This window comes from Zeugodacus cucurbitae, chromosome 5, assembly GCF_028554725.1.
Source record: "Zeugodacus cucurbitae isolate PBARC_wt_2022May chromosome 5, idZeuCucr1.2, whole genome shotgun sequence".
Classification (NCBI taxonomy): Eukaryota; Metazoa; Arthropoda; class Insecta; order Diptera; family Tephritidae; genus Zeugodacus; species Zeugodacus cucurbitae.
The window spans coordinates 44,828,357-44,841,845 of NC_071670.1; the positions used below are offsets into that span (position 1 = coordinate 44,828,357).

Consider the following 13,489-nt stretch of genomic DNA (forward strand, 5'->3'; position numbering starts at 1 on the left):
AATCGATTGTGACATTCGCTGTGTGGCTTGTGGCGCTGTCCTGTTGGAACCATAAATATTCGGTTATCATTAAGCGGTGGCGATTCATATTCACAATAACACGCCAGTCTTAATCATCACGGATCATCATCACCGCCGGCCTATAAACCACACCAAACCGTATTTTTTTCGGGATGCAATTATGACTCATGGAGTACAGTAGATTGCTGCCTGACTAATAACGCATATTTTTTGCTTATTGACGAAGCCATTCAGCCAGAAATGAGCCTCATCATAAATTGGACGTGGTGCTCTTAAAGTAAAGGCCACTGACTCCGAATTTCGGTAGCAAATTTTAATAATTTCGACTCGTTGTTGGATCGTATACCTTTCCATGAAGAAATAGCAAACCTGACCGAAAAGAAATGTCAAAAATGCGGAAAAATATGGAGTCTTTTGCTATCCCTATCGGTCTATTTTTGTAGCTACCCTATTTAAAAACCCTTTATAACAGAAAAAGTTTATGTCATTTTATTTAGCCAGTTATGGATGCCAAGTGATATATTTTGTTCCTAGATATCTTTTATTCGTAGGCAATTTCAATGTTTGTTTTCACTTACACCTTTAAACCGAAAAAATCTACCAAAAATACAGAAATATTCAGTCTTAAGCGTTTAAATTAACTAATGCAGGTTTATTGACATTCCCAAAGATTCCGTGGTGCCCAGAAACGAATATATATGTATTTCTAAAAATTTTTGACGACACTAACCATTTTTGTGAACCAATCCCAAAAAATCGTTCGTTTCTAAGCTTCTAACTCCAGAAGTTAGTTCGATAATAAAGGGGATTAATTTATTATTTTAAAAATATTTTTATTTATGTTACTGACTCAAGTCCCTAAAACATTTGTATAGAAACAAGATTTAAAACCCAACAATAATGTCTTTTATACAAAAAATACGCTTAAAATATTTTGCTACACTAAACCATTTCTACAAAACACAACATTCATTTTGAATTAATACAAAATGTATAATAACCACTCGCATTTGTTCTCTTCATAATTGCAGAGCTGCTCAATGTCCCAAAAGACATTATTTCATGTCAGTGAATTATAATTCGTCATCGTTAAGGCGCGCATAAAAGAAAAGTCAGCAAAACGGCGGTGGACGTACATCTACAGCAGCTGCTCACTTTGGTGTACTTGTTGTGGCACAATAACCTGAGCTCAGCAACTCGGGTCAAAGGCCCAGAACGCCAGCAACAGCAACAACTCAATTGCGCCAGCGCCACTTACGACGCAACGGCTTCTTCAGCAGCAACAGCAGCAGCAGCAACGTCGTCACTGGCAACATCTTCAATATCAACAATAATAACAACAACAACATCATCAGCAAGTGTAATCTACAAATACGCTAATCATCATTATAATCCGGTAAAGCGCAAAGAAGCCATTAGCAAAACTTAAGTGCTTGTCACAACGTTCGCACACATCTACATACATACATACACATTCACTTTCGCTAGAGTTGGGCGCCGAGTCTTGTTGAAAAGCGCAGCATTTGTGAAAATAAATCGCTTCCGCATTTTCGTCTCTGCACCTTCACGCTTTTGATCAACAACGTTGTCAGGCGGTAAGCAACAGAGTGGCGGCGGCAATGACCCTAACCACTGCTACACAACCGGAGAGTAGCAAAAAAATGGATGCCAAATGTGCGGCTGAGGAGAACTTACCATCGTCAGAAATGGATCTATTAGCCAAATTGGAGGCAGCTAACAAGCTCATCGAGAGCGACGCCAAGAGTTTGAATTCGTTGCATTCAACGCATAGCCGCAAGAATTCGGACACCAGTCAAATCAGTCTGAATTCAAGTAAGTGTAAGTAAAATGTGGAGAATATAATTATATTTTTTGATATTAATAAATATTTATTTTCTATGTTAGCTGGCAACTCGAATGCTGAGGAAGACATTTGGACGCAATGGGCGACCATATTGAGCGATTGGGAGGGTGCGCTCAAGCGTAAAAATCCATGTGTACGCGAACTGGTGCGTCGTGGCATACCGCATCACTTCCGGTAAATATAAACAAACACATATATTCATACATTATATACAGAGTTTGGGGTATTTGAAATTCGTAATGTGGGTAACATGTGATTTAAAATTTCACTAACATGAAGGCCAAAGCTGATAAATTGCGTATTTCGAACGAAATACTAATCATAATCCACGCATGAGTGACTAAAAGTTAGTTGAGAATATACATATATTTCTTGTAAATGAGAGTTGTTGGCTAAAATTCAACTCATTTAATGCACGAAGAATGCATAGGAAATAAATATCAGTAGAGATATATTTCAACTGAAAACAATATTTGAACATTTATGTAGTTGCCGAAGAATTCTTCAAACCTCTCACCTCTAATTTGATCTCCCAGCGATGAAGTGAAGAACACTATGAACATACCTTAGAGAGCTACGTAGGTGGGGAGAAGCCGATGGAGAGCAGTGAGCTTTTTCACGGATAGATCGAAGCTCAGTAGGAAGGTGGGAGAGGGGAGCTCTCAATCAACTCCAGCTTTTTAGTGCAGCCAGATCATTGCAGTGTCCTTCAGGCAGAGGTCGCTTCCATCAAGATATCAATAGATATACCACTCTGAAATGCGGCCTGCTTCGAAAAGTTGTGCATCCACTTCGACAACAGAGCGGCAATACTGATCTGTTATTCGATGATAGTACGCTCTAAGCTAATTACGAGAGTGTCACACATCGTTAACAGTAGCTTCGAACTTACTTGAGTGGGTACTCGGTCACCGTGTAATCGCTGGAAACTGCAGGCCAGTTTGCAACAGATGGTACCCCAGCAACATTGACGTCGGAGTGGGAGCGGGTGGGTAGTCGGTGGACCAAAAACGGTTCTTCCAGTTGCTATTGCTTTGGGACGTTCATATCGCTCCCATCATTGGTCTACTTACTGGCCATTTTCCAATAAGTGCACATGTAGTGAGTTTAGGGATCAAGCCAGACGTTAGTTGCGAAAGCTACTTGGAGAAAGGCGAAGGAAATCATCCAAGCACTTTCTCCTTCAATTCTCCTTCAGTATTCGTCAGACTAAGGTTAAAACGCCTCGTTAGGCGCAACTTCGACGAACCCAGCGAAGTGACTGGAATCGACATTAACCGACTTAAGAACTTGCTAATAGAGTCTAATCATGAGAAACTTGGCGATCCGTATTTGGTTGTCACAAAGTACAGACGAAGCTGTCTAATTGAGACTCTCTGCTGTTGCGGAGATATACGTCTTAACCTAACCTAGTCTAGTATAGATCCAATTGAGTATTCACCCAAATATGTTAATGCGAATCAGACCAAACCATGGCTTGGTAACCATTTGGTTCCACATCTACGTAATGTTCTCATTGGCTAGAAGTTTGAGTCAAATGAAGATAGTATAAATATTGAGAACGATAAAAAATGTGAGTTATGCGTAAATGCTAGAATGAATATAGTCATTCTCCAATTGCTCAACAATCAAATATTTCTTTACATCTACAATTAATGTCTTTACTGAAAAAACTAAACAATCCAATGATCATTTTATTCTTTAATCTTTTTAAATTCTCTTCAGCGCTATTGTGTGGCAACAACTGTGTGGCGCCTCTGATACGGATAAAAAACAATATGCCGACTACATTAAGGCCACATCAGCCTGTGAGAAGGTCATACGACGTGATATAGCACGCACCTATCCAGAGGTGGATTTTTTCAAAGAGAAAGATGGTCCGGGTCAAGAGGCGCTCTTCAATGTGATTAAAGCATATTCGTTGCATGATCGTGAAGTTGGCTACTGCCAGGGATCCGGTTTCATTGTGGGTTTGCTGTTGATGCAGGTGGGTTAAAGTATATGTTGATAAGATTTTGTTACAAATTCAACTTAATGTAATTTGTCTAAATATTTATTACTTGTTTATACATGTTTAATAAAAAATATCTATTTCTTTCACTATTCGTTGTAGATGCCCGAAGAAGAAGCTTTTGCTGTGCTCGTACAAATTATGCAACAACATCGCATGCGCGACATGTTCAAACCATCAATGTCGGAGTTAGGTCTGTGCATGTATCAGCTTGAAAGTTTGGTGCAGGAACAGATACCCGAGATGCATATACACTTTCAACAGCAGGGTTTCCAAACAACCATGTATGCTTCCAGCTGGTTCCTTACACTTTATACCACTACACTCAATCTAAATCTAAGTTGTCGCATAATGGATGTATTCCTGAGCGAAGGCATGGAGTTTATATTCAAAGTGGCGTTGGCGTTACTTCTGCTGGGCAAAGAGACGCTGCTGTGCTTGGACATGGAGGCGATGCTAAAGGTTAGTATTATTGAGGTTATGTAACGATGTTTCAAGCCAGATAGTCCATAATTAAACAATAGGTTGCCAAAATCCGGTACCCAAAAGTTAAGAATCCATGGAGTTTATTTACATAGGGAATTAGACTCTTCACTTGGTTGGACTCACATTCCAGTTTGGTTGGAAACATTGGACATTTTCTAACCCACACTTTTTCTTTTTCTATATGTTCTAGTTCTTCCAAAAGGAGCTGCCCGGCCGCGTCGAAGCAGATCCTGAGGCATTTTTCAATTTAGCCTATTCCATTAAAATCAACACGAAACGCATGAAGAAAATGGAAAAGGAATATCAAGACTTGAAAAAGAAGGAGCAAGAGGAAATGGTAGAGTTGCGTCGTTTACGACGTGAGAATCGTCTGTTGAAGCAGCGCAACGATTTATTAGAGGCTGAAAGCGCCGAACTGGCCGATCGTTTGGTGCGCGGGCAGGTCTCACGCGCCGAGGAGGAGGAAACTAGGTGTGTAGGCTGAGTTTGAAATTTTGTTTTAATCCTTACATTGTATTTACTATTAACTATTCTCATGCAATTGCTTTTCAGTTATGCTATACAAACAGAGCTGATGCAGCTGCGTCGCTCATATCTCGAAGTCTCACATCAACTGGAAAACGCCAATGAGGAAGTGCGTGGCTTGAGCTTACGTTTGCAGGAAAATGTAAGTTTTTTGTAATTTACTGTGATCTCATTTATCATATATGTTGTGCCTAATCATGCAACATGTTGCTAATCAAACTGAAATTGTCAATTAAACAAATATTTCTTATATTATTTATTTTCTCTCTTATTGCGGTTTATTGGTGTTTTAACACAAATATTGAAATTGACACTTTCTTTAAAATCGATAAAACAATCCCTAAAAATATAAAAAAATAAAATATATTAAAAAAATTAAAAAAAAAAAACAACAAAACTCACACACAAATTCTTGCCTCCTCTTGAACAGAATGTTTCCATCGATAGTGTAAGTAATGCGCAGCCGCCGGTGAAGGAAATAAAGGTTAATGTTTTTTCTATCCTGCTTGCTTGCTAACAAACAATTTAATGCATGGCTCCTCTTCTATTGATAATTAAAAAAAATAACCTCTAATTTCTTTTTAGAACTAACCTAAGTTGGTATAAAATAATATATTCTCTGCATTTTATTATTTCACTTAATTTTTGAGATATCAAAACTGAAAAAAAAATTTTAAATGCATATTCATTAAAATTTCTGATTTATATAACAGTAGTAGTAGTATATGTACATATTATATTCTAATTTTGTTCATACTCTGATTTGATCTACATTTTTTCATCAAAAATATCTAAAAAAAATATTTTCGAAGTTTTTTTCCATTTTTTATATTTTATTTTCGAACTCCAAAAGTAATTATGTATCATATTAGCATTTCAGCGAATAAAATGTGTATTGCAAAATGTTTCATGTATCCATACCGAAATTGCTTTTCAATTAGATTTTCTGAAATACAATTTTCTATTTTTTTTTTTATAAAACTAACTTGTGCATGTGTAGTTGTGTCTCTAATCCATTATTTAATACAAAAATGCATGTTTATCTACCAAATACTTGCTTAAATTCATTTTACTAAACTAAGTATTTCTTATACTTTTCTTCCTCCCTTTTAACAAAACAAAAAAAACACAGAACAATTCACGTCAATCATCCATCGATGAGCTGTGCATGAAGGAAGAGGCACTTAAGCAACGCGATGAGATGGTCTCATGTCTACTCGAAGAACTGGTCAAGGTACGTCAAAGTTTGGCCGAGAGTGAGGATCAAATACGTAATCTCAAGTCGAAAATTGAAGAGCTGGAGGAGGACAAAAAGACACTACGCGAAACTACGCCCGACAATTCGGTGGCACATTTACAAGACGAACTGATTGCCAGTAAATTGCGCGAAGCCGAGGCTAGTCTCTCGCTAAAGGATCTCAAACAACGCGTGCAAGAGTTGAGCACACAATGGCAACGTCAACTGCAGGAAAACCGAAATGATCACAGTCAACAGCCCGTTGATTCGACACCAAAGAAATTACTCACGAATTTCTTTGATACTTCCAAGTCGAATGAACACACGCAACGCTTGGAGGAAGACTTGATGACGACACGTATACGTGAAATGGAAACGCTCACCGAGCTGAAGGAGTTGCGTTTGAAGGTTGGTCTACTTACTATATTTATTATCTGAAAGCATTTTTTATTTATTTTATTCTGCTTTTGCTCTTAGGTTATGGAGCTGGAAACGCAAGTGCAAGTGTCAACAAATCAGCTGCGTCGTCAAGATGAGGAGAATAAGAAATTACGTGAACAACTTGAACAGGCTGTAAGTCGTGAGAAGGAAATGGCCAATAAAGCGCGTGAGCAACAGCACAGGTATTATTCATTTTATATAGTATGATAACACTGTACAACACTCGCCTGGGCATTGGATCAAACTAATATTTTCTGGGAGATTGAATTATAAATAAAAAAGTGTATTCACCGATTTTCGATGTTAGACCCCAAAATCGAAATAATTAAGAAAAACATATTAAATATTCATATATTTACCAAAATATCCAAAATTAGTTTAAATATAGTATAAAAATGTTCACTCAAGTTTATATGACACATGCTATAAGGGGTTCAGTATTTTTCGATATATTTTTTTTATGTTTTTCGAATATCTAACTTAGACCATTCATAACATCGTGATTAAAAGCTTCACCGAAGCTTCACAAAAGCTTTGTACACCATTGAATTAATAAGAAAATTTGGATTATTTTCATATTTTGGATACCTTAGTAACTAAATCCAGAAGTTAGTAATATTTTTTGAATCCTATTTTCGATCTTCGAAGTCAAATATATAATAATATAGGTTTAGAGTCTAACTTCGAAAATCGGAGAATATACCTTTTTACTTATGACTCAATCTCCCGGAAAAAATGAGTTGTTCCAATACCCAGTGTTATCGATAACTATTAATTATAAACTACATATATTAAATTAAAAACATAATTAAAACAACAAATTTTATTCTTCTCAGATATTCTGACTTGGAATCACGCATGAAGGATGAGCTGATGAATGTTAAAATTAAGTTTACCGAACAAAGTCAGACTGTTGCTGAACTGAAACAGGAAATATCGCGATTGGAAACAAAGGTAAATAATATTAAATATAAATAATAATATAATATATAATGTTTGGGCTGTTTCTTCAGGTATTCATGGACTAATGTGTTTTTATATTTATATGAAATTCGTTGAGGTGGTAGTGTGCATTTTGTGCAATCCGATGTATAGGTGTTAGATCGTTGATGGGTGAAGGTTAAATTCACATGTTTTAACGGCTGGTGAAAGAATAGTGAAAGGCGTCAGCTTATGAAGATAAGTCGTCTGCGATGAAGGATTGATATTCATTTGAAGCTGTTGTAGCTACGGCAGGATATGGTTGTGGATGCTGATGATTTTTTTGTGTGGGGGTGACGACACGGAAAGAGATGTAATATTCCCCTCCTCTCCTTGTTGTTGTTGTTTTAAAGATGGAGGCTTATTCGAGGTCATCCAACGGGAGGTCCAGGAAACGTTAGGTTTCGATAGGGTCGGAGCAAAGAAAATGTGTTGTTAAATGAGTTCGGTTCGTTGGGCACGCAAAGAACTGATTAGTATCATGCGGGGACTCATTTTATGCAGCTTCTCCTTTTTTGTTTTGATATTCAATTATTACAGATAATTTTTTTAGAGTAAAATAAATAATGAAAAATATTAAGCCCATCGCTTTTTTAAAGAAAATTAAATTAGAAAAAGATATTTTATTCTAACTAGTTTATAAAACTACTTACGATAAACTAATTTTTAATTCCTGATATTGTTTTTCAGAATTCCGAAATCTTAGCTGAAGGTGAACTGCGTTCCAATTTGGATGAATCAGATAAGGTGCGTGATCTGCAGGATCGTCTGGCTGATCTCAAAGCAGAGGTAAGTCACCATTCTAATTAAGCATAAGTAAGAAGAAGAGAAATATTTTTTTCTTAAATTTGTTTTTTATTTAATTAATTTATTAACAAAAAATCTGCTGTAAATATTCAAAATTGTTGAAAATCTCATTACACATTAATATCATTTACATAATTGCTGCGTGCTCATATCTACGCACGGAGTGTGGGAATAGGCAAAATATCAAATAATGGAGCAATATACAATATATAATATATTATTATGTTATTCATATATACATACTTTTTTCAAATTTTTAATACCACTCTTCTTGGAAGATTTTAGTAATATACTAAAACGCGTGAGCTTTCAATTTATTGTGAGCTGTTGGGTTTTTTATTTTAGTTTTCAAAATTATCTTTATATTTTTTTGGGTTTGTATTTTTAATGGATTTGCACATGGAAATGCATTAAAAGCTGTATGAATTCGTTGTTTGCCTTTGTGCGGGCTTTTGTAGGAAGAACAATTGCCTGTAATATTTATACATATATACATTATATATATTTTATATATATTCATATTTTTGTTTTTTTTTTCTTTGCTTTTATGATTTACTTAAAAGCTTTGCGATTATACATACACAAATACAAGCAGACATACATATATACATATATAAAAATTACTACGCTATTTCGTATGTATGTATGCGCGATTTTATTGTTATTATTTTATATAATATAGTACAGGGAAAGTCTTGCCCTTATCAATATTTACTTGACAAGCCCTTCTTTTATAAAGAAAAAAATTATATACATTGAATTAATATTTTTTCACAATAATTCTTTGTTGTTTTTGTTTTTATTCGATTTTATAATTTCTTTACATACAAAATGAAAATCAACTATACTCACATTTCAATATCAATGACTCACTGTACTGTATGTATTTTTTAGTATCCCACGCCAATAACAAGCCCCGATACTGAACCATGGAAGTGGATAAGCTAAATAAACAAAGAATGAAAAATATAAAAGAAAGAAATCAGGTCATTACTAACCAACCAACCAACCAACCAATCAATTTAATTCAAATATTTACTCATTTTACGAAAATGTACAACACAAATGTACCATATTAAAACTGCAGCACTAATCATTAAACGCATTATATGCATAGCTACGACAACAACAACAAAATGCATCATGTTTCGCAAAAATATGAAAAAAAAACAAAAATCAAAATCAAAAAAAAACAATGCGCTGGTAGTACAAATTTAATCACATAACTACATACTACATACTCGTAAATGCCGTTGCATGTCGTTTATTCAATTAATTTGCTAAAATTATAGCAATTGCATGTTACTAGAAAAATATTCTATATTGGAGCATCAGTATCCATTCAGTTATTGGTACTAAAGTTTATTGAATGCATGTTTTTAAATGAAAATAATATTCTATTTAATCGAAATTTACATTTTCTTATTTAGTAATCAAGACCCAGATTTGCTTAAAGTTTATCTCAATTTTTATTTAATACTATACAAATTAAATAATTCATTTGACATAGATATATGATAATGAATTTGTTTATAAAGTTCATAAGAGTTATATTATTTGTTATGGCTGCCTTGGTGGTCTCAATATTCCAAGACTTTGGTGAACCATCCGGCTGCATCTCACGAAAAGCAACGATAAAAGCTTTCACAATATTACTGTTAATTTTTTCAACCTACTTAATTTTGAGCTCTGAAATTCTAGTTATAAACTAGTGCTTTAAGGACTAGTCGGTAGTTTTATATTTAAATCTTTTGGCTCGTTCACTAAGTAATTTCGTTTGATGACAACAGCTGATCTTGTTGAATTTTTTCATAGCCAACTTCACACTTAACCGCTTTACCATTATAAAGGGTTTCTCAATAAGAGCGCTACAAAAGTATATTTTAAATAAAATGTTTGGAATATCAATGAATTTTCTTTATTCCTGTGAAAGTACATTCGATGCCATTATGTATGGACTCGATTTCTTTTGTATCGCCACCATGGGCACGCTTGCAGATGTCTAGACGCTGAACCCAATTTCCGACGGTTTTCAAGCATAAATCGACGGTTACTGCCTCACAGGAAATTGTCTAACGGCTTTAGAATCGAGGCGGTCAATTGACTGGGTCATTTCGTGACATTGACACTCGCTGTATGGCTTGTGGCGCCGTCTTGTTGGAACCACATATTGTCCCAGTCCATATCATCCAATTCGTGCCAAAAATATTCGGTTATCATTGAACGGTATTAATTCCCAATCACAGTACGTGCCGGACTTGATCATCACAGAAAAAGTACGACCCAATGACGCCGCCAGCCCATAAACCGCACCATTTTTTTATTTTTTTTCGGAATGCAATGGTGACTCATGGAGTGCTTATTGACGAAGCCATTCAGCCAGAAATGAGCTGAAGATGATTTTTCGATGAAACTCCGGATCATTTTCAAAATATTCCTCAGTACAATTCACGAACATACGATGATTCTGGCGGTTAAGCGGATTTCAGTTCTTGCGTCAATTTGATCTTGTAAGAATGTAGGCCAAGATCTTTTCGCAAAATTTGCCCAACGCTTGAGAACGACGTGTGAGAGACTGATTTGGGTCTTCCTCAATGCGCTAACGGCAGCAATATTCTCGACTTCTTTGTCTCAAAAAGCGAGAAAAATATGGAGTCTTTTGCTGTCCCTATCGGTCTACTTTTGTAGCGTCCCTTTTGAAAAAACTCTTTATATTTGAAAAGCTGATATAGTAAGATTTTTTGTGAAACATTTATTAAATTTTTTTCAATATTTGTTTGGTGCCCTATCGAAGATGGAAGATCGAAAATAGCATTTTCGTCGTATTTTATTGTTTTACTATCAAAAGAGTAAAAATGCAGTGCAAAGAATGCGAAAATTATGCGATGTGTTGACTGAACGCCAATGTCAAAATTGATTTGCAAAATTTCATTCCGGCAATTTTGATGTTGAGACTGCAAAAAGTGCTAGAAGACCTCTTGAAACCGATGTAGATAAAATAAAGTCGTTGGTCGATGCAAATCGTCGAATAACAACTCGGGAGTTTGCTGAAGGATTTAATTTATATATTGTGACTGTTCACAAGAACGTGAAAAGTGAAGAGTTATATTCGAAGCTTGTCATATGGGTTCCTCATATTTTTACAGAACGAGATTTGCTTCGTCACATTAACGACTGTGATTTCCTTATCAAACGTCAAAAAAATTATCCATTATTTCATTGCTACTGGCGATGAAAAGTGGGTTATTCACAAGAATGTAAAGCACATGAGATTATGGTCTAAGAAGGATGAACCAGCTCAAACTACATCGGAGGTCGATATTCACCAAACAAATGTTATGCTGTCTGTTTGGTGGATTTCAAAGGGATCGTGTTTTCAGCTTTTGCCCGACAATATCAACAACTGGATAAATTAAGTGATGCACTCAAAGAGAAGAGGTCAGAATTGACCAATAGACAAAATGTAGTGTTCCCCATAATGTGATACCCCATACAAGTTTAATGACTAGCCAATAGCTTTTGCAGCTTGAATAGGTTGTGCTACCACATCCACCTTATTCTCCAGGACCTTCACCTTAAATCAGGGCGTCAAAAACTATTTCGACCAGAACGTGGAATCAGTCTCTTTACCGAAAGATGGGTAAAGATATTGGATCAAAATGGTGAAATCAAATGGAATCATGTTTGATTGAACTTAAAAAAACGAAATTACTTAGTGAAGGGCACAATAATATTTTTTTATTTATATTAAACCAATGTAAACATTTTATATTATTCCATACTTAAAATATATATATTTACGTCGCCGCTTCACCCCATAAATCATGACTCACTGTCACACAGTAGAGTTTTATCAATTGATACGTAACTAGAATTGTGTAATATTGGTTGTTAAAATTTATTCAAAATTATATTTGTATTTGTTAATATTTCTATATGTATGCATGCACTTTCAATATGTGTATATATAGTATATATAAAATGATATAAATACTATAGTCTAAATAACTTCTTGCTCAACTTATTAATTACGAAATTTTACTTCCAACATACTTTACAGTTAACCGCCATACGAAGTCGTGGTAAATATCCAATTAACAAACTGCGCAGCGGCTCGATACAGTCGATCGAATCCAACGAGATCGACTTCAATGAGTTGAATTTGCGGCGTGAGAGCGCCGAATTGTCAACCACATAATACATAATGCGGCTGCAACGAGAGGAGTTAGCACACAAATTGCGAGACACCATTGCGCGTTTGTCGCGTTGATATTCGTCATATTTTTTATCGCGTGGATATTATTATATGTAGGCAGTTATTGCGTGTATATTTTTAACAAACAAAAAAAGTGAAGACATACTCCAAATTATTTGATATGAAATGCAACAAAACTGCTATTCGTATTACGCAAAAGTAGAAAATTCCAAAACAACAACAATTAACTTAAATTTAAAATTAAAATAAATTATATTATTTAATTTCTACCATACATACATAATTATGCATTTAGATGTAAGTAAGTTGATTGCATGTGTATATGATGCTTTGCAGCGTTTATGTTGTACTACCCTACTATTAAATATTATTATTATGATTATCAATTATTTTTTATATATTTTAAATATTATAAATAATTTGCTTGCTGCTGGCATGCCAACATTCAAATTGTATATGTAGTATGTAGTTATGATATGTATTAATAATTTATTAGCAATTTGTTATAGCGACTATACCAATTGATGATTATTGTATTATTATTACTATTCATATATTTAATTGTTGTAATTCGAAACGAAAAAAAATCTAAATATAAATAAGTGTATTTATTTGTAATACGCTAATGCTAAACGCTCTAGCACACATTTGTCTAAATTTTTCAAACGCGCGCGCTTAAAAGTATGCAAACAAAATTAAAAATATTGTTTTTAAACTTTTCTTAAATTTACATTTTTTTAATTTAATATCTTTCTAATTTTTTTAAATTTTTTTTTTTTAATTTTTTTTTTCTATTTTTTTTAATTTTTTTTAATTTTTGTTTCATTTTGTGTTTATTAAACTAAAGACATTTTTGTAGCATTTATTGCTAAAATTGAAAAAAAAAAGATTTTGTAACCC

At 34.5% G+C, this 13,489-nt stretch overlaps 1 protein-coding gene across 6 annotated transcripts in view; it reads left to right on the forward strand.

Moving 5' to 3' along the window:
• The window catches only part of LOC105213724 (ecotropic viral integration site 5 ortholog), a 67,875-nt gene extending 54,606 nt beyond the window's left edge, over positions 1-13,269 (forward strand). For 2 of the 6 annotated variants that reach the window (XM_054230578.1, XM_054230579.1), the window contains exons 2-13: positions 1,053-1,860; positions 1,927-2,059; positions 3,611-3,872; positions 3,999-4,358; positions 4,573-4,853; positions 4,935-5,049; positions 5,338-5,391; positions 6,040-6,552; positions 6,622-6,767; positions 7,422-7,539; positions 8,257-8,355; positions 12,434-13,268. In XM_054230578.1, coding sequence (XP_054086553.1) covers positions 1,641-1,860; positions 1,927-2,059; positions 3,611-3,872; positions 3,999-4,358; positions 4,573-4,853; positions 4,935-5,049; positions 5,338-5,391; positions 6,040-6,552; positions 6,622-6,767; positions 7,422-7,539; positions 8,257-8,355; positions 12,434-12,571 — 2,439 coding nt within the window. In that variant the 5' untranslated portion in view covers positions 1,053-1,640 and the 3' untranslated portion in view covers positions 12,572-13,268. Of the gene's footprint in view, positions 1-1,052; positions 1,861-1,926; positions 2,060-3,610; positions 3,873-3,998; positions 4,359-4,572; positions 4,854-4,934; positions 5,050-5,337; positions 5,392-6,039; positions 6,553-6,621; positions 6,768-7,421; positions 7,540-8,256; positions 8,356-9,267; positions 9,638-12,433 lie in introns of those variants that run through there. The other 4 variants (XM_054230580.1, XM_054230583.1, XM_054230582.1 and 1 more) reach the window with 4 other exon arrangements.
• Positions 13,270-13,489: the final 220 nt, after the last annotated feature.